At 40.5% G+C, this 26846-nt stretch overlaps 1 protein-coding gene across 5 annotated transcripts in view; it reads right to left on the bottom strand.

The window, feature by feature from the left end:
* The window catches only part of PDE1C (phosphodiesterase 1C), a 495776-nt gene that overhangs the window by 274578 nt on the left and 194352 nt on the right, over positions 1 to 26846 (bottom strand). For 4 of the 5 annotated variants that reach the window (XM_032872093.1, XM_032872111.1, XM_032872103.1 and 1 more), the window contains one exon: positions 12039 to 12065. The exons of the other annotated variant lie outside the window; for it this stretch is intronic. In XM_032872093.1, the coding sequence (XP_032727984.1) occupies positions 12039 to 12065 (27 nt within the window). The remainder of the gene's footprint in view (positions 1 to 12038; positions 12066 to 26846) is intronic. 5 annotated transcript variants of the gene reach the window in all.

The following is a 26846-nucleotide window of genomic DNA, read 5'->3' as shown; positions in this document are numbered from 1 at the left end:
TCAGTGTTATGTTGCCTTGTTAATAAACTTCTGGCATAATTATGCCCCTAGAGTACCCCACAGGAACCAAAGGTGGAAGTCATGGATATCAAGGAGGGGGAATCATCCACCCCACCAATCTAAAGATCAAAAGTACCCTTCTCCACACAAGAGACTCATTTAAGGAAAATTTCTTTCTATTCAAAATAATGATGCTCAATGGGAAGCTATTTAAGCTACACAATGGCTTCATCAGCACCTTATCTGTCAAATCCCCAAATCATGCTCTTGGAACCCATCTCTCAATACAGAGAAGTCAGCAGTGGGGAAAAAAGCAGATAAAAAGCAAACAGGTTAAGTCTGAAGTTAGTGGGATCTAATGAGCATAAGCCACAGTCTTAATAAATAGCTGTATGCATGGGGCACCACCAACACCATCACTGCCACCATCACCATCACCGTCATCACCACCATCATTGATAATATTATTATGCAGTATGTTCGTTCCCACCCTCAAGCAGTACTATGAGCCCTGAGGGAATGAGGCTTCTGTTTACCCATCAAACAGGCACTCTTTGCCTTACCAAAGGGGTTCATTTTCTTTTTCTCTTTCTCCTATTTTTTTAAGATGTATTTATTTGGGAAAGAGAGAGAGAGCATGGAGGGTGGGGAGCGGCAGATTATGACCTGAGCTAAAACCAGGAGTCAGACACCTAACTGACTGAGCCACCGAGGCGCCCCATCTATTTTTTTTTTCTTGATAATGGGTCATGAGTAAACCGTGGTGACTAGTAAATATATTTCTACTGTTACTATTACTAACAACACAGGACATGAAAATTAGTAAAATTACTGCAAAATCACAGCAAAATTACTTGGAATTATCAGTCTGGCATACAGGCAGAGAATGATCACGGACCTCACAATCCATAATGGCTCTTTTCTTAGGCTAATTGTCCTGTAACTCTAAGAAACTCCTGATTATGATCTAAATGATGAAACACATCTTAAAGGTTAGGGAAAGTCATCCCATAAGTCCTCCCTTTGAATTTACGCAAAAGGGAAACAAGACAATTGGGACAAGACAACCAGGACAGTCCCAGCTCTGGTGACAGAGAGCCCTGCCACCAGACCTGAAAGCAGTGTGGCCTGTGATTCCAGGTAGAGCTATGTATTCAGACCTACTGTACTGGCTACTGGACTTGTATTTAACTCAAGGGAAATTTTTGTAGTCTGGTGTAAAAGTAGGAATCCATTCCAATTTATATTGAGACTTACCTTGTAGCTACCAGTTTTCATTGATTTACTGATAATGCATGTGACAGATGGGACTTTATTTCTCAGTAAATTTGTTTTGCTTTATTGCCTCCTATGTAACAATATGCAACAATATCAAAATATTTCTTTTAAAATCTGTGATTTTATGCTTTTTCAGGGCTAACAGAATATAATAGCATACAGAATTTATGATTTCTGATTTATTTCAGTCTACTGTACTTACATAAACCAAACAATATTATCTCTTCAAAACAATTTCAAAATCTCTTCCAATGCATGATTTGAAGGACTTTATTTCTTTTTCCTTATAAAACTTAAATGCATCTAATACACTATAAAATCCTACATGTCAACTACTTAAACTATGAAACAGAATTCATAAATGTGCTACATAAACAATGACCCATAGGTCAAAATAGTAACATTAATAATAATAGCTAAAATACTCTTTACCTTTACAAAAAGCCAGAAAGTGCACTTAATGCTTTCAATCTTTATTTCATTTAACCCTGACAACAGCCTTATAGGTAAGAACTATTATTACTTCCTTTGTATAGATGAAGAAAATAAGGGTTAGAGCAAGGTTTCTCAACCTTGATACATACCACTCCCATCCTGGACCAGATAATTCTTTGTTATGGTGGAGATGTTCAGCGCACTGTAGGATACTTAACAGCATCCTTGCCCTCTGTCTGCTAGATGCCAGTAGAATACCCCACTCTCAGATGTGACAACCAAAAATACCTCCAGACATTGCCAAATAGCCTCTGAGAGGGAAATCACTACCACTTAAGAACCACTAGCTTAGAGAAATTAAGCAATTAAGGTCATACATAGGAAACAGTAAAGCTGGGGTGAGAAGCCAGGCATGCTGATTCCAGAATACATGTTATCAACCAGTAAAATACAGTGTTATTCATTCTGTCCTGGCTTAAAGAACACACATTTTCTCTCAAAACTGAAAAGTGAAATATGAAGATGAACTATCCTTCCTGTGGAAAGATTGTCCATGACACCACACCAGACTGGGCCATTTCAAACTTTTTTCCAAATTAAGGGCCATGTTTCAATGGTTATTGACTTTGTGTGGCTTGCTCCACTGCCCTACCTACCCCAACCTTCTTTCTATTCTGTAACATGTGCCCCAAAAGACACTCAACAATCACTGTTAATGCTGATCGCATCCATCAGTAAATAAGACACAGTCTCTGTCTAAAAAGCAGGGCCTATCTTCCTCCTACTTCCTGCTTCCTTAGAGAAGCGTGCAGTTGATGGGCAAGCTCTTTGCACAGTGGCCATGGAATTGTGATTTCTCTGTGAGGGATTTCCCAAGCTCTCAAGTGACTGAGCACTATTCATGTGCCATGTTGTGCCATGTGCCAAAGATTTCCAAAGGTTTCATATATCCCATTTCATTCTGAGCTCCCAAGAATTCTAGGAAGCAAGTGTTATTATTTCCAATTATTACTGGTGAAGAAGAAACAGATTCAGGTAAGTAGGGGCACCTACCCAAACATGACAAAAGTTTCATGCCAAGACTTGGATTTCATGGATAAACGAAGACTACAGAGAGGCCTCTTCCCAAAAATCTTCTCGGCTTAATCTACTCCCTCCAGCTTGCTTAAAATGTTTCCTTCAGGTCCCCTCTGCCTGACATCCCAAAGTTATGGGAATATACAACCCAGAGCTGAGCATGAGTCCACTCATGGAGAGACAAAGGGAAAAATTCAGTCAGTGACCTCATGAACTTTGAAAAGGCATTATCTTATTAAATCAGAGGATAGAAAAAAACAGAACAAGTTTTCTTTTCTCTGATTTTCTTTCTGTTGTTTACTTTTTATGCGTAAAAAGTTACATACTCATGTATGACTGATTATATTGCTTCAAAGTACTTTAAGTTGTTGTACTAAAATAAATGATTTTGAAAAAAGAACCTGGTGGTAGAGGTGAATTTCCCTGCCTTCAATCACACTATTTAAATATAGCTTGTTGGGTCGTTTTTTGTTTTTTGTATTTAAGATTTCATTAAATTTTCCTGAAAGCTTCTTAAAGATTTCATTAAACTTTCGTGAGTGTCAACTTCCCTGAGAGCTGAATGCAAATACGAAAACTTTCAAACGTAAAATGTCCTAATGATAAAAAGAACAATAGGCGAAGTGGGGAAATGAACTCCAAAAGTACATTTCTTTCTGACCCTTTGATTTTATTCATCTTCAAGCTACTTTCTTTGGGAGGTTGGGGGTGGGAGTGAGAGAGTTCCAGAGCTGTAAAAAATTATGAAAATGCTGAGTGAAATAAGTCAAGCAGAGAGAGTCAATTATCATATGGTTTCACTTATTTGTGGAGCATAACAAATAACATGGAGGACAAGGGGAGTTAGAGAGGAGAAGGGAGTTGAGGGGTAATTGGAAGGGGAGAACCATAAGAGACTATGGACTCTGAAAAACAATCTGAGGGGTTTGAAGCGGCAGGGGGTGGGAGGTTGGGGGAACCAGGTGATGGGTATTAGAGAGGGCACAGATTGCATGGAGCACTGGGTGTGGTACAAAAACAAGGAATACTGTTATCCTGAAAATTAAAAATAAATAAATAAATAAATAAATAAATAAATAAATAAATATTGTGAAACCACTTGAATAGATCTCAAAGTCCCGCCTTTAAACCCTAGCCCAATCACTTCTCTGCTTTGTGACCTCAGTCAGGTTACCTATTTTCCCTGAGTTCCTCATCCATAAAACAGGATAATTGTTTAGATTAAATAAGATAATGCATGTGAAGAACCTGGTACAGAGTAGATACACAATAAATTTAACCAATAGAGTACCCTTTAGACATATCTATGTTTTTGGAAAAGACCATGTTTTGGCAATTGATCTTTTAATGTCTTTCTCATGATTAGTTCACATTCTTTAGGTGAAATCAGAAATATCTAAACCAAGGGTGATCTGGTTGGTGGCCAGAGAACCATCACTGTAGGGCCTGTCTATGTTACCTGCTCGGTGACCTCCACGCTCACCTGCAATGCTGCTCCTCTCCCATGATTCATTTTAAGTCCTAGAGTTCTTGCCATCATGGCAAATGTTGTTTCGTGGTCTAGGCTTTCTTCTTGAAGGACCTCAGTACTTAGAATCATAGAATGGTCATTTTTGAGCCAAAAGGAACCAGAAAAATCCTCATATTCAACCTCAATCTCTTCACAGATGAGGACACTGAGACCACAGAGGAGTAGAGTAATTTGGCAAAGCTAAACTAGCAGCAAAATCAAAATCTGATTCTTAATTTTTCATCTATACCAGTGGTTCTCAGTCAGAGATGATTTTTGTCTTCCAGGAGACTTTTTTGGTCATCACAAGTAGGGGATGAGGGATTGTTACTGGCCTTTAGTGAGCAGAGGCCAGAGATATTCGTAAACATTCTCTGATGCACAGGCTATCCTCACAATGGAAGTATCGATAAGGTCAAGCTTAAGAAACTCTGATCTACACTATTGGATCCAGTGTCTCCAGAGACTCGAAAATCTGCCTCTTAGGCTGCTGCTGTTGTGTGTTGGACTTGGCCCCAATTTGGAAGCCTTCACCAATGACTGAATCAATCAAGTCAATTCTGCTTCTTTAGAATTGAAGGCCACCGGGATTAGGAGGGATTAGAGACTTGCCTACCCAGGCAATTTAAAAGTCCGGGTTTAACTTCTGAGGCAATATGTCCAGCATGAGTGCTACTGAAGTCTTAAAGTCATACTTAAATCTTATTAGACAACCTAAGAAAATGATTCTCAAAACCATTTTGGCAAAATACCACAGAACAGCCAAATGATGCACACCACAGTTATCAAATATTTAGAATAATGCACTGTAAGCAAATACACTTGTCATGGCACTAAACATCTCTAGAATTAATAGTTTAAATGGAGGAAAGATAAAGATTAAAGCGTTGGTAATAGAGCAAAAACAGTTTCCACACAAATGTGAAGTTCCACATTGACAGAAATCATATAGAAGAGAAAAAGCAGAGTCGATGATCCAAGCGATTAAACACTTTCTTGTTCTTGACCATGCATGCCATCTAGCTTGCTGACCTCAGAGGACTCCACTCTGGCCAGTGTGAGAACTAAATGAGAGTCTGGATGTGGGAATATATGGTGATCTGCAGAGCCACTTATAAGTATGAGTCATTCATCAATCTGAGGTTATTCACCCACAATTCCACTTGGTAATTCTGATTTTGGTTCTGACCCAAGGTAAAAATATACGGAGGATACCAATCTGATTCACTCATAAAGCCAACCCACACTTAACAAATACCAATCATGTCCAACGCACCATGCTTTTGGGGAGCATATTCCCTTCTCAAAAAAAAATCACACTAGTGCCAAGAAGAATGACCCGCACCCAGCTCTTTTTTTTTTTTTAAAGATTTTATTTATCTATTTGACAGAGAGAGATTACAAGTAGGCAGAGAGGCAGACAGAGAGAGAGGGGGAAGCAGGCTCCCCGCTGAGCAGAGAGCCCGATGCGGGGCTCGATCCCAGGACCCTGAGATCATGACCTGAGCCAAAGGCAGAGGCTTAACCCACTGAGCCACCCAGGCGCGCCCCCAGCTATTTCTTGCATATGGAATTAGACCAGCAATAACTGGAAGAGCAAGATCTCTTTTAGGCGGAATGATCTAAGAAGCTCCATGGAAAGAAATGACTTTTGAATTGGATCTCCAAGAAAACACGGGCTTTCAACAGGTAAAAATGAGATCATTTAAAATAGCAGAAAGTTATGAATGAAGGAAGGATGACAGAAAACGCAAGGCAAAGATGGCAGTCAGTGAGGAGTTCAGCTTGACTGGAACTTGGAAGGAACAGAAGGGAGTAACAGAGACAACGCAGGAAAGTGAGGTAGGTGCAGTTGTAGAAACCCTTAAAATCCTAAACAAGAAGACAGTTTTTATTAGTCAAAAGAAAGCTAATGGAGGTGTTCCATTGCTGTTTAAACAGCACATCAGAGACACTGAGGAAAGATTAATCAGACATGGGTATGCGGAATGAAATGAAGAAACCAGAGTAAAAAGAGTGGTTACGAAAAGCCATTCAATACTCTTTAAGAGATGAGTAATGAGACGGGAGCAAGATCATGAGAATGAAAATAGTGAGAAGGAAGAGCCCATAACAACCTGTCAGAGACCTGTTTAACATGGGGGAAGGAGAAGAACCAAAAGTTAAAGTTGGAGAAACACCACAACAGAAGCTCATATGAAGTGACTAAAAAGTGTTAATCCTGGACAAGTGGGAGAATGGTAGTAATTATCAGACACGAAGATGGAAGAGAAATGAAGACTGAATTGTGCCTAGATGATCCTCTTGGCTCAGAAAACAGCAGCTCAACGACAAAGTCATTACTGCTACCAGTATCTAGATACACTACTCAGACTCAGTGTCTGAGCTACTTACTGTATCTCAGCGCCCTCTCTCCCTACACCTAGTTCCTAACTCCTGCTACACCTACACCACCTCTCCGGCTCGACAACCCTGCACCTGTGCTCCCCAGGCTCCTGCTGATATAGTAGGAGGGTGACCCTGACCTCTGACCAAACTATCTATATAGACCTTCCATCACCCCCCCCCTTCTTCCCCGGGTTGTGTTTCACCTGAAATTTCAGTACCTGTAGGCCATTTTCCATGTTAACTGCATTGGGTATTCTCCTTTGTGGATAAGTCTCAGTGTCCATCTGTGATCTGTACTCTAACCAAACCACTTTGCTGATCTGTCTGGTGTACGTTCACTGGAAAGTCAATTCGACTCAGCTGGCAATCTTGGAATGTAAATTGGACATATTCTCACAGTTGATGCACATGTCCTTACTACTCTGAGAATTTCATAATCATCACAAATACAGGAAAATATTTTTCAAAGGACTTCACCACTTAGAAGTTTCCCTTGTCTGATTTTACTACTAATAATCAGGCTCTAAATATCAACACTACTAAGTAAGTAGGAGTACGCAAAATTGGGCACTCATAAGTATGCGAAACTATGTGCCTTGCTTTATCCTATATCCCCTTCAACTGACTGTCATTTTTCACTGCATAAGAGACAACAGTCCACTGATTTTATGTCTGCGATGCTGAGAGAGCTTCAGAATTCACCAATGAGTCTTACTATGTCCCAGAATGAGAAAGGGGCACAGCTCAGCAGAAGATGCACTTGCTCATACAAGGATACAATTGCTTTGAAGGCAGCCTTCCCAGAGGGTAAGATCCACTTCCCACCCCCTCTGCCACCCCACCCCACCCCCACCACACACACGACAATCTATTCTTAACTGCAAAGGTGGTGGTTCTACTGATGACTCATTAAGCATGCTGATTCGTGACAGCACAGGCAGACCTGACTAAGGGAATCATTCGCTGGATTTAATCAATTATTGGCCTCATCAAATGTGATTACTAAGTCACATAAAAATCCAAGTGAAAGAAGGCATTAGACACTTGGAGGAAAAAATAACTCCTTATTTTGCCTGGCAACAGATAGAGGCCGCTCTGTTATCTACATGGGCGATATCCACTTAACCGATTATCTCCACGTGTTTTTATCCTGGGCTGTCTTCCTCCTAATGTCCATAATGTTTTTGAGACATTTGCCCCTTTGAGAGAAAGCCTAAAGAAACAGCAAAACATACAGCTTTAAGATAAATGAAAACATGGAGAAAACAGAGAGAAACAATTCTCAGCTATCCTATTAGACTTTAATATGCCCATACTTCCAAGCACCGTGTATAAGAAGCAACACTATAGCCCTTTTTGTGGTCTAGTGAGAGAAGAGTATATAATAATGTAAATACCTTCCCAAATGACCCAGTTGTTCCCAATGACCTTCAGTACTCAGATCTATTATAGCATGTACCACATTCTATTTTGCTTTTCACATATATCTTAACTACAAAACCATGTACCTCTTGCGTCACAATTCACAGGCAATTTCTTGTGCAGATGACCCTTGAACAACACAAGTTTGAATTGCACATGTCCACTTACACACAGATCTTTTTTTTAGTTAAATACAGTATTATAAATGTTTTTCCTTCTTTGTAACTTCCTCAATAACATTTTCTTTTCTCTCAGTTTAAGTTAAGAATACAGCATATAATATATATAACATACAAAGTAGGTGTTGATTGACTATATTATTGGTAAGGTTTGCAGTCAACAGTATAAGCTATTAGTAGTTAAGTTTTGTGGGAGTCAAAACGTATATACATGTGACTATCAATCTGATTAGATTATCAAAAAGTTTTCTCATCACAGAAATGTCTAGATTTATAAAATGAGTAAATCAGATATAGTCAGAGCCAGAACTTCTTACACTATCTAAACTTAACTAAGATTTCACAATCTACCAAGCAATCAACAAACCCACCCACCAACCTAGAATTTATACCTGATAAATCAAAAACCTTTATTCTAATGAAGTTTTCACTATCTGATGTGGCTTAAAACTCCAACTCCTAACCATCTGACCTAAGTATTTCCATAGTCCAGACACGAAAACTGCACATGAGTCTGCAGAGGTCCTTGAGGTTTGTAGATAAATCATTATTTGTACCTCTGCCTCTGATTATGCTGACCAACCTCAGCATTTCCAGGCACACTAAAATAGAGGTGTGAGTGTGTGTATGTGTGTGGGCGTGGGTGTGCTGGAAACACTTCTAACATAGATTCAGCTTACAACACCATCTCTGATAGCAAATCCTTTCTTTAGTGGCAGCCCAGAAGTATTTGATTATTTCTAAGTATTTGTGATTATTTTGTACATGATCTGGCATTCTTTCTCAAAGATACAAACTTCTCAGAGCCAGACCTGATAACTTGAAGTTGCTGCTATTTAAAAACAACCTGATGAGAATTTTAGGGGGAAGCAGTTCTCCTGGGTAATCCTCTCTAGCTGTCAAATTACCATGTCACCACTTCAACAAATCTCTTGGAATGACTGGCCCTCATGGACAAGACTCAATCACAAGGCAAAAGGATGGCTCTCCTTAATTGTGTTGACGTAAAGCCTAATCCAATAAGGGCTTCTGTGCAGGGAGAATCTTATCTTCTACTTACTGGTGCCCTTGCTAACCCAGTAAAGGGTTTTTATAACATCATTCTTTTGGTTGAAATTCTGGCCTTGGAAGAAATGAGTACATTTCCTTTAATATTAACAGTGATATTCAGAAGAATCACTATCATAACATACTCTTGGGCTACTGAAATCTGCCTAGTACTTGATAAAATATTTAAAGAATGACACCTACCTCAGTTGAGCTGTATAGTAGAATGATGATGACTTTGATAGCCAGAGGATTTGTTTTTTCTTTAACACAGCTTTGAAAGGTGAATAAATACATAAGTGAAATGAAATGAAGCCCAGCACAAGAAGTTTAAACAAAGGTAGATTATTTTTGTATCCTGGACTCTCTTTCTTCTAATGTCCAAAGCAAACCTATGAGATCGAAAGCTTTTTAATATAACATTTAGTTTCCCTACATGAAGCCACCAGGTTTATCTGACTAATTATTAACTGAAGTCAAATAACGACACTTAGCATTCAAATAGCCCATTGAGTTTACACTGGCATGTTTGCCCCTAACATGAAAAAGGAATTACAGCTCCCCTCAGTCCAAATGAATCACCAAATAGACAAGGGTATATTCAAACAGACCAGCATCTGACAGAGATATCAAGACATCTTTAAAAGTGTCTACCATTTATCAAATGAGGTATCCACTTCATCCAAATTTACAGATCCCCAGAAAAGTTCTCAAGCAAGATCATCTGAAAAAGGGTACAGGTTTGGTAAATGAAGACAGTCTCAACTTCTGTAACCACCCTTCCATCAAGAGCTATAATCTATGTCCCCTTCTCTTGAATCTGAGTGGGTTCTGTAATACCTTCACCAGTAAAATACAGAAGTGACACTGCCCCAGTTTCTGCACCCAAGTTGTAATGAAGAGACCAGCATCTTCCACTTCCTGTCTGTTGGAACACATAGGGCCTAGGAAGGCAGCAAAAAGTGCAACCACCCTGAGACCACCATGCACTGAGAAGCCCAAGCTCCATGCTGGAGGATGAAAGCCACGTGCAAAGAGAGAAAGAAACAAAGAGCACCAAGTCTCTGCACACGTGCGTGAAGAAGCAATCTTGGAAGTGGACCCTCCGTCTCCAGTAGCTGCAGCCCACTCCAGCTGCACCAAGTTCAAACCACTCAGCCAAGTCCTTCCTAAATTCCTGACCCGTATCACTGTAAGCAGAATAAAACGGCTGTTTCAAGCCAGAAGTTTAGAGATGGTTTGTAATCAATGAGAGATTAGCAGACATGTATCAGTTTCATAGGAAATATGTATGTGATTTAAAATAGAAGAGCCCAAACCAACCCTGTATTAATTTGCACTTTACATGACTTCAGTGAAGCTGGAACAAGACAGTCTATTTTTTTATTATATTGACATAATAAAAAATGCGACAGCATTCATGTAAGATATGCAAAAATATGTTTTCAAAAATAATCGACATAGTAATTTGAAACTTGACAGGTTTGAGCTGCTCTCTTGTAAAACTCCTCTAACCTGTCTATTTATCTCTTTTCAAATAAAATTGAAGCAACTTTGAACTATTTCATACCCCAGGTTAACTACATGTAAAAATGATAAATTACCTTTTACTACTGATGACTATTACGCCCTCTAATCTGAGTGATTAATTTACATCCTGTTCAGTGGTTCACACGCAATTACTACCCTGAACCCAATGAACCTGAACAAGACAGAATTATTTAGCCATCTGTGTAAGCTCACTATATTTAGAAAAGTATAGCAACTGCTAGGAAACCCTAAGGTTGTATTCATCTTCTCTCAACGATGTGTGCACCTCTACACTGCATATCAAACAGTAACAACACTACTGTGGATTATTGACTTTATTTGGAAACCACAGAACAGGACTCTCTACCTTGAGATGACGCTCAAGAGAAAAGGTAAGATTAAAATGGTCATCCGACTGAAACTACCATTGCTGAAACCGACTGGCAGATTTTAATTACATTGGTGGGATTTTTTTTATCTGAATATAATCTGTTTAATGTCATAATACCAAAATCAAATACAATCAATGAAAAGCAGACACTAGCCTTTTAGTCTGAAATCTGGGCTTCTAATGCTTGGCAAACAAAAGATCTGAGCAACTCTATTTCTTTGGAATGTGCTTTCCCAACTCTTCTCAATAAAATGAAGTAATGGAGGATGATAAAAGATGATTCTACTTTAAATTACCTTTTCCATGGTTAAAAAAAAAAAAAAAAAAAAGACCATTAGTGCCCTTAAAGGAATTTGTACCTATGCTTTGAGCTCAACAACATTTTATCAGAGAATGAGGCAAATAGGAATTGCAGGCAAAGGAGAATTCAAATGCTTAAAGATACTTTTGTGCTCCCATCCATAAAGCTTCAGCACTTCCCAGCCCAGGCCCTCTCTGGTCAAGATTTTAGTAAAATCACTTCCTATAGGCAGATCTATAGTTAACAGGCCTTTTCATCCACCAGATCCACTCTCACGGGAAGATAGATACTCAGGGTACCATACTAAATGTCTACAACCAATGTTTACTACAGCAGCAGAAGTGATCCAAAGATGAAGCAGGCACCGAGCCAAGAGACTGTTCATTACACTGAACGTCCACCGTGAGCCAGGCTTCTGAAGAGTTGTGCCACAAATGACTCAACCAAACAAGCTCTCCTTTCTCAGAAAGACACTCTTACCTCTGGGATGTTTTCTTATATTTCCTCCTGTAGGAAAAGAAGCATAAACACACATCAGAAAAGAATTTGTGGCAGGCAGTGAATTAGAAAAGATAACTTCAGCAGGGACAGGCACGAAGGGGAATACTCTGTGGGAGGTTCTTTCTGTGAGGCTTATGGGTTTCAAAGCCCAGCTAAAAGTTTTGGATTATTGTGGGATACTGTGGTCAGATGCCTATGACCAGCCTTAACACTTAAAAATAGCATCCCAAGAGCTCAGGGGCTCTGCCTTCCTATATTCATTCTTCCCCTTTGAGAGCACTATAGAACCTGGGTTGAAGTCAGGTTTTAAAGGTTTCAAATCTCAGCCCCTCCATTTATTAGGTTCATGGGTTTAGTGAGAAGTAACTGGGCAGGATCCCATACAGCATTTCTTTTGTCTGGCACATATAAAATGGCCAATAACCATTAGCTATTTGTATTGTCACTATTATTACTATTACCTCCACCATATAGCACTGAAGTCCCTTTAAGGATGTGCCTTTTACAATGAAAATAGGTAATCATGTAGCTAAGCCTTAAGATCAGACACAAGCTCTTCAGAGAAGAAAGGAGAAAAGGGACAATGAGAAAGTCTAGAAGAAGGAGTGGTGAGAGCAGCAGTAGGAACTTGCTAATGGCTCAGCAGCTGTGGGTTAGTTCCTAGAAGAAACTTCCCTAGGAACAGAAGTGGCTGGAATTCTAGTCTACTTCTGCTATTCAGCCTTGGACAAATCTCCTGGGCATAGGGCTTCTTAATCTATCAAATAGAGATAACATCGGCCCTGGCTATTTCACCCAGGTCATAGTGGCATTCAAGGGGAAGTGGCCACCAAGTTTATTATCCCAACATCTCAATGGTTTTCAGATTTGTGTCATTTTTTGCAGGCTTGGAAGTCTCTTAAAGGAGTTTGAACAGGCTCTTTACTGGATGGGATTCAAGGAAAGTAAGTACTAGGAGAGGAAAATGCATCCTTCTGGTAGCATCTCCAGAAAGTACAGTGCTTCCCAGTGGTCCTTAGTTCCACACCTGCATTCCCATTACAGTCACTGCAACCCAGGAAGCCAATCCACTAATTTGCTCATAGAGCTATTTGTCACACGTTTTTTAAAAAGGGCATAGATTTTCAAATTCAGAATCACTATGATCTGTTACACCTCTGTTCAAATGAACATATGCACAATGGTGCTGAGTGTTAAGTGAGGGAAACAGCATGCAACATGAAACGTACAGGGTGATCTTGCCTAATGCACCAAATATGCATCTGAAAGGAAACACCAAAATGATAACCATGACCCCAGGGCAGTAGATTAATGGATCACTACTTTTATATTTACTATTTTTACTATTATTTCACACATGTATGTAGTCACATATGTAGATATATACATATAAGACTATGCAAATATATGAAGATATTTATGTTTGGATTATACCATCTATAAAGAGAGGAAGGTCAACTAACACAGTGGGTTAAAGCTTGGGCTTTAGAACAAACTCCCTGCGTTCCAGTCTTGACTCTGGCACTGAGCTCTACAGTATGAGACCAGTTATTTAACCCCTCCAAACCTCAGTTTCTTCATCTATAAAGAGGGAATAATCAGAGAACCTCTCTCAAGACATTATGGTAAGAAATAAATGAGATAACCTTCATGAATGTCAGCTCCACAAAGGCAGATTCTTGTGTGGTTCCCCACAGTAACCGAGTGCCTAAGAGAGTGTCTTGTGCCCCCTCTAAAGATTGTGCCTGGACCCTGTCAGCAGGAACAAATCACTCGTTAGGCAGTAGCCAAGGGCAGAGGATTTATCTACAGGCATAGACCACAGTGTGTTATGGGTGTTGCCTGTGCCCTTAGCCCTTGTTAAGACTACTGTCTACTAAACTGGGCTAAGGAGTCTCTTAAGGCAAGATCAAAAAATAACCCATTGAGAGTGTGCAAAGACCAAAGAGAAGGGGGCAGTCAGGCCAGATGGATGCCCCGGCTTTGAACCAGAAGCCCAACTAATTCTATCAGCAGAGGGTACCTTCAAAGGTCAGAAGAAGACAACCTTTGTTGTTGGCTTCCACAGAACTCCCCCAGCATTTGCCAAGAACCATACAAAGTCACTGCTGGGAGCACTGAGATAATCAAAGATGGACAAAAATAAGAAGAGCTTCCATTTTCAGCACCTACAAGTAACAAGCACTTCATAGATCACTAATCCCCATAATAGCACTGTTGAAATTCACTCTCTGAAAGAATCATTATTCTAAAAATGGAAGTTAAAATATGTACCTAAAAAGTGTGATGTTATGATAACAACCAACACAAGGGGGGCGGCTTGGAAAGCGTTGTGGAAGAAGTAGTCCTGGTTGATGGCTGGGATTTCAGAAGGAGAAATACTTTAAGTATGAGGCAAACAGGAAAGGAGGGTATGTCTAGCGGCCTCAAACCAGCCCAGCCCAGACAGATATAGAAGGAGATAGCAGGCCATAAGGCTAAAAAGTGCTGAGCACAAAGGTAGGAAAAGTAATACAATGTATATTTTTTTTTAAAAAAAGATGATACCTGGGAGAAGGGGTTACCTCTTGCATTGCCTTGTCTCATCTCCTATTATGCAGAAAGACAATAGGGCTTTGGGATGTAACAGACTTGGTTCAAAACCCAACTACCCACCTCTGCCCCCCCAGTTGTGAGACCTCAGGCACGCTCTCTGCTAAATTAAGCTTTAGTACCCACATCTGTAAAATAGAAAGAATAATCTCAGAGGACACAGTGTTCTGAATTTTCCAAGTACATGCCTGCCCTGTAGGCATTCTGAAAATTTTAGATCCTTTTACCCCTTATTTTGAGCTTCTTCAGGCCAGGGGTCCTGTTACATGGATCTGTGTATCTACTCCAAGGGCTTACATATCAAATGGCACATGGGTGGCACACAACGTGTCTCCTGGCAAAATAAATAAATCATTTATAGCTGCCCCTCACACTTATCAAATACTGGCTGTGCATTTGGTAAATCCAAAGAAAGTCCAAAAATTTGATTTGCAGTACTATCCACCTTCTTGGTACTCACTCCCCACCTTCCTAAATCCATCTTTGGCTTCATCGTCCTGAAGAGCTCTCTTCCCATCTTATCCCATTTGGACACTTCAGAACCAAGACAGACCCAATCCAAACAGTGTCAATTTCTACTGGAGTTGAAAGTCAGCACTTAAAGTACAAGAGAAAATATACTTCTTTGGAAATTACCCTACTCAATATCCAACTCACAGATCATTTGGACTGGGCAGGATCAGCAAGGACTGAATGAGCCCTACTTATCCTTCAGCTCTCAGCCAAGACATCACTTCCTCCTGAAAACCTTCTATAGTCTCCCAGACTGGATAGTGCCCCTTCTGTATGCCCCATGTTGGCCAGAGCTCACCCATGTCTCTGCATTTGTCACTCCAGGTAGTTACGATCTGTCACACTGATGGCAATGATGGTTTGTCCACTACCTGCTGGTGTTTCTCTCCTTCCTCACATGGTGATTGACAAATGGCAGCTGCTCAATATATTAGCAGGGAATGAATAAGTGGATTTGTCAAGAAGCTGATCAAAAAATGCTTTCTTCCTACTCATTTTCCTTTTGTGTAGCAATGATTTACAATGAGCAGTGAGGACGCCTACCATAGCCATAGTTCTCTGCACACAGGAGAAACATAATGAGAGGAGGCTGGAGGCCTCACAGTTGTGGAGCATCTCCTCAGTTCCATTCCATTATACAAATTCACTCACTTTGACACCTACGGACCCTGGGAGGTCTACCTGACCTTACACTTAATGGAAGTGAGGCTCAGAGAGGTTAAGTAACTTATCTAAGGATACAGAACCTTCAGCTGGTTGAGAAAGAAAGCAAACTCTGAAGTCTTCAAAATCAAGAAAAGTATGCAAAGAAGTCAAAGGGTGCCAAAAGGGAACTTAGACACTAGACAAAAACAAACAAAACCAACAACAATAAAACAAACTGGGTCCTTTCCTTCAAATGCAGGAAATGAACTGGAGAAGAACCCGGTTTATTTTTGGCCTTTTGTTTTTAAGAACTTCAAAAGAATTTATTCCTGATTCATAACCTGAAAGACAAAAGGAATGTTTTTAAATGTTCTGTTTTGGTTTTTCAAACTTACTTCATATTTACAATTTTTTGGAACCTGAAACAACAGATCACAAATCTCAAGACTCACATAGCTGGGCTGAGCTGCTGTAAAAAGTAGAGAATAACCGGGAGCTGTTATGCCCTGGGATCTGGCAAAGCTCGCCATGTGGGAGATGGAGACAGCAGGGCTTCACGCTCAGGCAGAAGGTGGGTCATCTCCACAAGGCTGGGCCAAGGAAACCACATCGCTGAAGGTCTAGAGTATTGCTTTGCAAACTTCCCAGAACAGGTTCGGCCCTCCTCACTCTTCTGAGAGACATTAGAGCACAATGCTTGAGATCCCTTGCCTGAGCTCAAAGCCATATCCCAACTTACTCCACCTAATAAGCAATGTGACCTTAAGCAACTGACATCAGGTTCCCAACCACCAGTCTCCTTACCTGTAAAAGCTGGGCAATAATAACAACGTCTTCACACGGTGATGTGAGAATCTAGTGTTAAGAACAACGAAGAGCCTTTAGCACAGTGCTGGGTACCAAGGAAGGGTTTGAGGGTCAGCTACTGTATTAATAACAGTACTGCAAAAATAATGGTATTTCAATTCAATAGGTTTCCAAATTCTGTTTGGAAATAAAAAGGCTTTATTCATTAAAAAAGTAATGAAAAAAAGTTGCAGATTGCTTCCTAAAGGTTTAAAAAAAATTAAATACTTGCAACTCTCCTTAAGAACACCTGAACCAGAGAGGAAGCAGGTGCTATTCTGAGTCTTGCTAAGAGGGGGAGTAGCTGAAACTCTGTCCAGCTTTCCCCGCAAGCCCTGTAGGTATACACCTTGCCACCTACTCTCTCTGTGGTCCCAGTTAACCTAGCAGATTTACACACTTCCCTCAAATGTTGAAGTAGGGCCATTGCTGAGAAGGTAGGAGGAAAAAAAGTAAAACTGGATATTTATGAACTGGACACCAAAACAATCCTTAGAAATATCTAAAGTTATCATTTGATAAAGATTCTTTTTACCAACAATTCCCTAAAAACTGAAGCCCAGTAAGTTGCTTACAAAGAATCCCTACGCACTCTCCTGAAGTTGAAAGTCAATGCAGAGACATGATGTACTATAACCAGCACTGATTGACCCATATCCACTTACCCCTTAGACAAATTAGAAGATTCCTGGTCTTCACTGAAAATCAGAGTCTGTTTAAGCCTGGAATGTTTCTATGGAACCATGGATTGCCCAACAACTATCAAATGGTGTGTGCATGTGTGTGTGTCTGTGTGTGGGTCTATGACTGTGTGTATGTCTGTGTCTGTGTACAGAATGGGAAGTGAGGAGCTGGAAAATCTCCCCCAAAGGCTTCAGTCCATTTACATCCAGCTGATCACATCTGAAGAAGTGAAAACTGAGCCAGGAGCATTGTCAAAGAGCAAAGACCACTGACTTCCCCAACCCATGTTGAAAAACGTTCCCCAAAGCTCTCCATAGCTGTGTCATCTAGCAGAGGTTTCTAGACCCTGAGTTTCATTTTACCTCTCCTGGCTTCAGCCAGGGAGAGAAAGGATGAAACAAAGCAAGTGTAAAAGGGGTGATTCTGTCCCCTGTAAACCTGGACCTGCCTGGGGGCAGAGCACAGACTGCAAGGGAACAGCACCGAAAAACAATGAGGTGGGAGAGAGGATGTTTCTGAAGGGCTTTATTTGCTTTTTGATGGTTAGGCATTCCCAATGTACTGAGCATGCCCACAATCAAACAAATGTTAAGTTTCACATACTCCAAAGTCAAACAGATGATTTGGGAATCATTCCTGATAGCCTGGATAAGTGAGAGTTGATTAAGCACTGATGTTAAATTATGAAGAGGCTGGCTGGCAGTCTTTCACTTTTTCAAAGTGAGTATCTTTGAGTAAGAGCCATATGGGTGCTGCAATAATGAGGTTTATAAATAGGCTTAATATTCAAACAAGCTGGCTTTAAAAAAAAAATAAAACTTGTGCTGAGTTTCCAAGTTGACAGCAAGATACCTCCCAGTTGGGCACAAGAAGGTTTTCTGGTATGGGAAGTTGAATTTACAACAACTGAACATGCACAGTGGGAACTAGAGCTCTGCCTTCCGTGTTCTCCTGTGCTTCCAGGCAAGGATGACTCATTCTGGTCCAGATCCTGTCAGATCCTGTCTCCATCCTACCCTACCAAGGTCACTACCACTCCAATGCACAGACAGCATTGGGAATCTTGGTTCTCAGCCTTCAGTTCCCTTAAGGGAGTGGAGACTGGGGGACAGACTCAGAAAAAACAAAGTGCACAGCAAAACTCAGTTAACTGTGTGGAGTTCACTAATGTTCTCAGGAGTTCAGGTCACATGCAACTCCCTGTGGGAAAGTGGACGAATATAAAATGTCACAAATATCCATGAAATGAGCAAGGATCTGAATGATCATCTGATCCTCTGGTTTTATTTTTCATTGGCATATGGGGGGCAGACTGAACAGAACTGGGTATCTGGAAACTTCTACTGAACATGTCTTAAATCATTTGTAGGACCTCCTCTACATGTTGCTAAGAATGGAAGGTCCTTGTATGTATCTTCTTATTCCTACCGGTGATTTCATTTCCATGATGCATACAATAAAACCTAGGTTTGCAAAGCTATGTGTATATTGATTGCTAGATGGCACTTCTCATTTTGAATAAGTAAACGCCAATAAGAAAGTGTATATAGGGCGCCTGGGTGGCTCAGTGGGTTAAGCCTCTGCCTTCGGCTCAGGTCATGATCTCAGGGTCCTGGGATCAAGGCCTGCATCGGGCTCTCTGCTCAGCGGGGAGCCTGCTTTCTCCTCTCTCTCTCTATGCCTGCCTCTCTGCATACTTGTGATCTCTCTCTCTGTTTCAAATAAATAAAATCTTTAAAAAAAAAAAGAAAGTGTATATAAATTGCAGTTGTCTGGCACCTTCTTGTAGAATATTGGGGAAGGGGAGACGATATTAGAGAAAGTGAGGGATTTTCTTCCCTTACTAGTTCAGATATTTCTTAACTGATAAACTGCAGAGTGAAACTCCATGTAGGCAATGATTCTGTTTTCCTGCTTGGCCAAAGATCTAAGGAAATACAAAAAATAAAAAATAGTGAAGAGACATAAACTCACTTTCACCTAGAATAACCCAATAATTAGGAAAGGGTTGTTTTTCTGTGAATCTTCTAGAAAATCTTTCTGCTCGCTTTTTTATTAGGGATAATTGTCCCACAGACTCACACCCTTTCATTTAGCCTTCTTAGTAAAGAAAAATCATACTCAGGGTCAGCAACTCCCAAAGTACAAAATTGCAATATGTTTAACTCAAAGTGATGAGATCAAATTCAAGTGAAGAAGTGAGGTTTGGGGGTAAGGGTGGTGAATCTGAAGAATGAGAGAATGCTAATCTGAAATAGAGCTGTGAATAAGACAATCAATTCTTAACTCACTCCTGGAAACAAGTATATTTCTATCTACTGCTGGCTGGACACTGGAAAGAGGAGAAATCTTTGAGAAAGATTAATCCAAACTGAACAACCCCACAGAAAGCCCCACCTGAAATAGCACCAACTCACACAGCTAATCCACACTGTGCCCCATGCTCCCACATTCTCTCGAAGCCCTGTTTCTTCTTTGTTCTCCCTCCTCAGCTCCCTTGTCTGCCTGCAGACAGCTGGCCAGACACAGAAATCCAAATCTCTTGTGCATGCCTGCTTCTCTCCTGGGCCTGGGTTAAAAATTCCAGCACTCAAATTACCGTCCAACAGCTCCCCAAATGGGACCCCTCCCCAAAGAAAGCGGAAATCTTCCTCTGGAAAGCAAGGCTTTTTGAGCAGACCAAGCATTATTCCCATCTTGCTTTAAGCGAGGCAGTGAGCTAATTACTGGCACCAGCAACAAAATATGGAAAAGGGTTTTTCAAGAAAGAAAATAGAAAGTAAATGTCATGCTTGTAGGAGTCCAGGTAGTACTTTTTTTTTTTAAGATCTTATTTATTTATTTATTTGACAGAGAGATAAAGATCACAAGTAGGCAGAGCAGCAGACAGAGAGAGAGAGGAAAGCAGGCTCCCCGCCGAGCAGAGAGCCCCATGTGGTGCTTGATCCCAGGATCCTAAGATCATGACCTGAGCCAACGGCAGAGGCTTAACCACTGAGCCACCCAGGCGCCCTGAGGTAGTACTTTTTTGCATAAGTTATTTATCCCTCTGGTCACGCATTTACAATGACTGGCTGTGTTATAAGTACAAGAAAACTGCGTGGGTGGGACTGGAAGAGGTTTTTGTGACCGCTTTCCTGGGCGCCTGGCTCCCGTTTAGATAAACATCAATGAGAAAGGCTGAAAACAAAAATATTTCTTAATATCTGTGCAACACTGCCTAAGTGGGGATAAATCCAAAGGATTAAGACAACATCTTACTCTTTATAGATCTATCCCTGCAATTAGGGGAGGGGTAGAATTTTTAACTTGAATTCTCCAGGGAGTTGCTTCAGGTCCCTACTTTGTTCTTCCCCATACATATTTAGCCAGAACAAAAACTCTATCTTCTGCCAAGTTTAACGTCAGTGACTGGTCTAATTTTTCCAAGCCTTTCCCATCTACTCCAGTAGTATTCCTTCCCTCCCTGCTCTCTTAGACCCTTCCTCCCAGCTCTTATCAAAACCTCCTTCTGGCAGAAAGCAGGGGAATTTAAGTCAATATACCAGCTCCTGGGGAGCAGAGGTCTTTCCTATTTCCTCTAAAACCTTCTCTCCCAGTAACATCATCCATATAAGGCTCTTCTCTGGACACAGACTCTGTAAATTTCAACAATTTAAATGTGGTAGAAATGAGGCCAATATCCAAAATACAGAAAAAAAGGGAAAAAAAATTAAGCGGCAGGTGCGCTCACAGGGACCATTCTGAGCTTCTACTGCCAATGGAAATGAGTTGAACATTGGAACCAAATTCTCCTTGAGGATAACCTTTACTGCAACTATCCAAAGACTCCCAGAAATGGGTACTTTGAACAATTCCTTCATTTTTTTTAAACGATAACTAATTTCAGTCCATAGTTTTATAGAAAGAATGACAATTCTAAATAATATTTATGGGGCTTCAATTTACAGTAATGAATCCTTTTGTTTCACAAATAAGCAATACAGGACTCTCTTCATGAAAGTGTTTATGGTACCTCATAGTTAGCAGACGGGATTTCCAAATAGCAACCACCTGGACTAGTATACTGAGTATAAAATTCTTCCGGGGGAGGTATTTTAAAGGTATTATAAGACCTGTCAGAGTCATACTTAGACAAGAGTCAGAGAGGTAGAGGGAAAAAGGGTGAGATATTAGTCTGAATTTGAACTATTCCTAAAACACACATGGAAGTAGCTTTCAAAAACTGATCTTTCACTACTGGATTTACTCAGAGTGTCTCTAGAGTGCAGGAAAAGTCTTGGTTATTTCAGCATTTTGGTTGTTTGGAATCTGGATAAACAGAACTTAATGTTCTTTGGATGTCCAATAGTGACTTTCAGCCAAAATATTCAACGCATTCTTACGTTGATTGTTTAAGTTTTCACTCTTCTGGTGGCCTTAAGGGAAAGGAAAGCTTCAGCGGAATCTTGAATATTGGGTCCCTCTGGAAGAGAATGAAAGTGAAGGGAGGGAGGGCCATTTGGGGAAGACCTTAAAGAGCAGAGAGAGGGCCGTGAACAAGGCACATGTAGTATGGAGGGTGAGGACCACAACAGGACCTATGCACTGCCCCAAGAGACAGAGACCTGGTGTGTCCATCACAGGCCTCCTCTAGGACAGCATTATCCCCACAGGGTAGCACTGGGCAAGCTTAGACAAAGGATGGCCTCCTGCAGAGTCCAGAGAACCCCCACCCAGCCAACCTTCAACAGGCTGTATGGTGGTGGCTGGGCTCCACACTTTGGGTCTCACTGCCTGGCTCATGCCCTGTTTTCCCAGAAGGTCTGTAATGGGGGGCTGGATTCCATTTGGCTTCTTGGGTCATGGTCTCTTTCTACCCTTAGAATATTGGGAATGATCCTTCCTACCCTCCAGGTTTCTGTCTCTACTCCAAATGTATGTTATGGTGAGCATAGCACCAAGTAGTCAACATAAGGATTCCAAGCAAAGCTATGTACAGCAATGGCTAGCTGGCCTTTCCCATACGCTGGATTAAAAAAAAAAAAAAATGCCAATGAGAAAATACGTATAAATTTACAGTCTTCTGGCACCTTCTGTCAGACCATTTGGGTGTCACACTAAACTGTGTTCTCTTATGTGTGTATGTCTATGTGTATATACGAATATACAAATTTTTTTTCTTCTTACTTTGTTGGGCTATCCATTATACCTTCAATCCAGAACTTTCATCTCCAGACCCACTTATCCAACTGCTCATGCCTTCCCAATATCTCCTCAAGGACATCTTATAGGTCCCTCATATTCAATATGTCCAAAACTGAACTCATTACCTCTAATCTCCATTCATTCTGCTCCCATGCACAACAAAACCTGCAATCTTGCTCCCCCTCAGTGGTCCTGATCTAAGTAAATAGCATCTGGAAATGAAGCAAAAAACTGGGAGTCATCCTAGATTCCACATTCTTTCTCATTTTCCATATCCAAGTCCTGTTGAGTCTATCTCCTGAAAATCTCTCAAATCCATCCCTACAGACCTACAACGGCTTCCCATTGCTAAAACCCCCTGGTCTAAAAAAAGAAGCCTCTTGGCCTTAGCACCTCTTCTTGGAAATTGCCATACCATGAGAGCCAAGTAAAGGAAGAAGCCAATGTGTAGGCTAAAGCATCAAAGAAGATGGTGAGGCAGAGGTCCAAGCAAACCGTGAGCTTATGCACCCATAGAAGCCATAGGAGCAGAGATAAGGAAAGCCAGAGGCCAGGGATACTAATACCAATTGTTGGACTGCATGCCTACTTTCTAGAGTTTGATTCAATGGATCAAGAATATCCATCACCCTCTGATCACAATTATTACCTTTGAGAGACCCACCTTGTTCATACCAAAACAATTCCTTTTGGTCCTTTGCCTTGGACCTGTGACTTTTGGGACTAATTCTGTTTTCATTTGTGGCTGAATGTAACATCTATATAATAAATCATCTCTTCTGTTGCCTTGGCTAAAGAAAAATTAAATAAGTAAAATAAAATAAAATAAAATGCAAGATCTGATCCCTCTCTAGCTGTGTCTTGAGCCTCCTACCTCCATAGAGTCTTGGCTACAGCTACTTGGCCCTCCTGTTTTTTTCAGAGCTTCCATGTTCAATTAGCTCTTTGCACATGCTGTTTTCCTAGGCTTTGAATACCTTAGAATACTCTCCTTCACCTCTTTCCTTAACTAATACCAACTTGTTCTTCATAGCTCAGCTTAAATCTCCCTCAGAGAAGCCTTCCTTGATTCTTGGACCAGATTTCAGCCCCTCACATGTTTCCACAGTGCCCTATAGTTCTTTGTGGCACTCATCAATGTAAATAATTACTTGTGGAATTACATGTTTAATATTTGCTTCCACCAATAGACTGAATGTTCCCTAAAGAGAGGGAACCTTTATCTTGCTTCCCACTCTCTAGTGCCCGGTGCATGGTAAGTGCCAGGAAAAGTGTTTGCCTAGTGAATGAGTGATGGATGACTTTCCTACATATAGACGTATGTGTATTCATTCAAATATATAAATAAAATTCATTACCTATAATTATAAATTATGTCTTCTTGATTGAATAATTCTCTTAAGCTTTTCATTATTTCACAACCTAAAAACATCTAGGATGTTCATACACTCATGAAGGCTCATTTATTTTGTTTAACAAGAGTTGTCAAAAGAATACACTCCAGTAAGTCTGAAGAATACCAAAGCTTCACATGGTCTCCGTACACTTTCTCTAGGAATAGAGTATTTTATTTGTTGTAGAATTCATTTTTTATTACCGATGAGAAACTGCGATGGCCATTCTTAAAGCCGTTACAGACTACCTTATGGGTCTCATGTTCAACAATTATTTTTCTTAGTCTTTTATTGAAAAGCCATGAGTTAGGTCAGGTGAGCACTTTCCCCCCATATGGGAAAACTGGAACCAAGTCATCTTCTATGAGCCAAAGAAAATTAAAGATAGAAAATCAAGCTAGAAATGCAGAAATCTCTCTGCTTATGGCTGCTTCCCAGCCAACAGAGGCTGTAAAGGTTGGTCAAAATAATAAATACTTAAGTGATAAATACTGAGTTGTAATTAGCTAATAAGTCAGCACAACCAAATTATGTTAAGCAAGCAAGCATGTACTAATATACTGCATTAGTATTCAAGTACAGAAAATTTCATTCTAAGTGTAAGAACCTACTTACCCTTTTTCTATTCACCTCTTTCTTCCCTTTAATACACATTAAGGAAGTATTCAGATGAGACTTACTTGATCTTTAGTAGGAAAAGAAAGACAAAAACAATTCCTCACACATGAATGTCTTCCTTCTCAGAACACTAGGACTCTGTGTCAATATCACTTAATAAGAAATTAGTTACTGTGCATACTTCTATTGTTTTTTTTTAACTTCTCACATGTATAAAGAATTATCTTGTCTCTTTAACTAGACTCTAAATTTACTGAGAGCAGGGCTTTACTCCTGATATTTCTACATATCTTCTGAAGCTCCTAGTATCTGGTATATAATAGGAGTTCTACAAAAATATGCTCAGCCACTTGACATTTTCAATTAAATGAGAGAATGGAAGGATCCATTAATATGCTAAAATATGTAGTCTGGTGGACGTAAAGAGTTTTTTTGGTTATTCTTTTGGCATTGCTTTATTAGTGAGAGTCGGGTGAAGCCCTTCTTCCCTAGGCCATCTGTTCTCAAGGCTTTACCTTAGAACCATGACTCTCAGACCTCCTGCTCCAGGCCAAAGGTCTTTCCACAGTTCCAGACTGCTATCACCAATAGCTACGTGGATCTCCCAGAGGCAACTCCATTTCAACATGTCCAAACCCAAGTTTATCATCCTGCTTTATCCAAGCCTGTTCTTCTCTCCATGGCCCCTAACAAGGCAAATGGCAACAAACTCACTAAGACATCCAAGCCAAAACAAACTTGGAAGCCAACTTCTCCTTCTCTCTCTCTCTGCTCCAAAATTAAGTGGCACTACCCTAAATTCAAGAATCCTCTCCAACTGCTCTCCAGACCTCAGATTCCATCACCACTCTGCCCTCCACATTTCTTCCAGAATAGCCCATCCTAAAATTCAAGTCTCAGTCTTTATTCTCTAGCTTAAACTCTTTTAACAGTTCATTATAAGGTAAGGGATAAAATGTAAACTCCTTAAAATTACATGTATCAAAATAAAAAAGATTCTGCAAGCTAAGTGGAGAGTGGGACACACTTCTATGTATGTGCAACATAGGAAAACGTGTTAAAGTACTTACCTCCTTAAATTATAAGCATGTATAGTTTTGAATAAAACAAAAAGAAAATTTTTCAAAATTACATGTATCACTACCTGGCCCATACCTTCCTGTCCAACATTATCTCTCACTCCTCCTTGACATACTAATATCTCCTGTGCCTCTGTACTTTGCACACTCTGTTACCTTCATTCATTAGTTCTATCTATCCCTCCATATTGTACTTGATATGCTGCAAGAGGATATCACATTTTTACCTTTCAAGGAAAGTAACTAAGGTTCTTGGGAATTGATTTGTAGGGGAAGGTAACCCTGTGAGGTCCCTGAGGGACCAGGGAGCAATTTGGGGGCTAACTCCTTTTGAGGTGACCTGAGAGATTTCTATCCAGTAACTCAATGTTAGAGGACAGCAGATGGAACCAACCACACCCTCCTCTTTTAGGAATTATCAGTGAGAGATGAACATAGAGAAGGGCACTAGGACTCAGGCTGTATCCCTAGGAAGTAGAAGCAGCTTTTCTCATTTTCCATAAAATCAGCTCACAATTCTGGGCTGGTTTATTCTGGGCTGACTAGAGGATTCCTTGTTTTCCTCAAATCTTTGAAAAGACTTCTTCGCATCTTTGCAGAAGGCTGATATGAATGAGAAGGATCTGTGCAAGTTTCTTCCTCGTGACTCTGAGGACTCTACTAGAATAAATCTGCAGCTCACTGCTAGCCTGCAGCACCTTCTCCATCCCAGGTGGAGGAGCCCCTGTACGTTCCTCTGTAACTATAGTCAGCACTTCCAGCTTCTCCTTTCAGTCTCTCCTGCTAGCTTGGCAAGGGCCGAAGGGCGGGTATGTTATCTGCTTTTGCACACCCAGAGCTTATCAAAGTGCCTGGCATATAATAGACACTCAGTAAATATTAATTGAGTAAACTAATGTTGCCTGAACATTGACGGCACTATTAAAAATTTCTGATGAGTACAGAGAAAATACAGCATAAGAGGGCTTAATTAAATAAGAAATATGAAAGCAAAGATGCAGGCTTCTTTGCCTATGGCTTTTCCCCACATCTTTGGAAGAGTCACTTAAGCTCTCTGCTTCAATGGGGTATTAATGAAGACTCCTTAAGACAAATCAAACTCCAAGCAACCCAAGCAGAAACAGCCCGATTGATCCTGTAGCTGGGAGAGCCCAGAATCTGAGAAACAGGTGTAGGAACTGGGGCCTCTGGGAGCAGACCAGGGCTTTCCACTCCATGTTCTCCCCACT

The sequence above is a fragment of the Lontra canadensis genome, unplaced genomic scaffold (genome assembly GCF_010015895.1).
Source record: "Lontra canadensis isolate GAN:19392208 unplaced genomic scaffold, GSC_riverotter_1.0 scaffold2, whole genome shotgun sequence".
Lineage (NCBI taxonomy): Eukaryota > Metazoa > Chordata > Mammalia > Carnivora > Mustelidae > Lontra > Lontra canadensis.
This window is presented reverse-complemented; position numbering and strand designations above follow the sequence as displayed.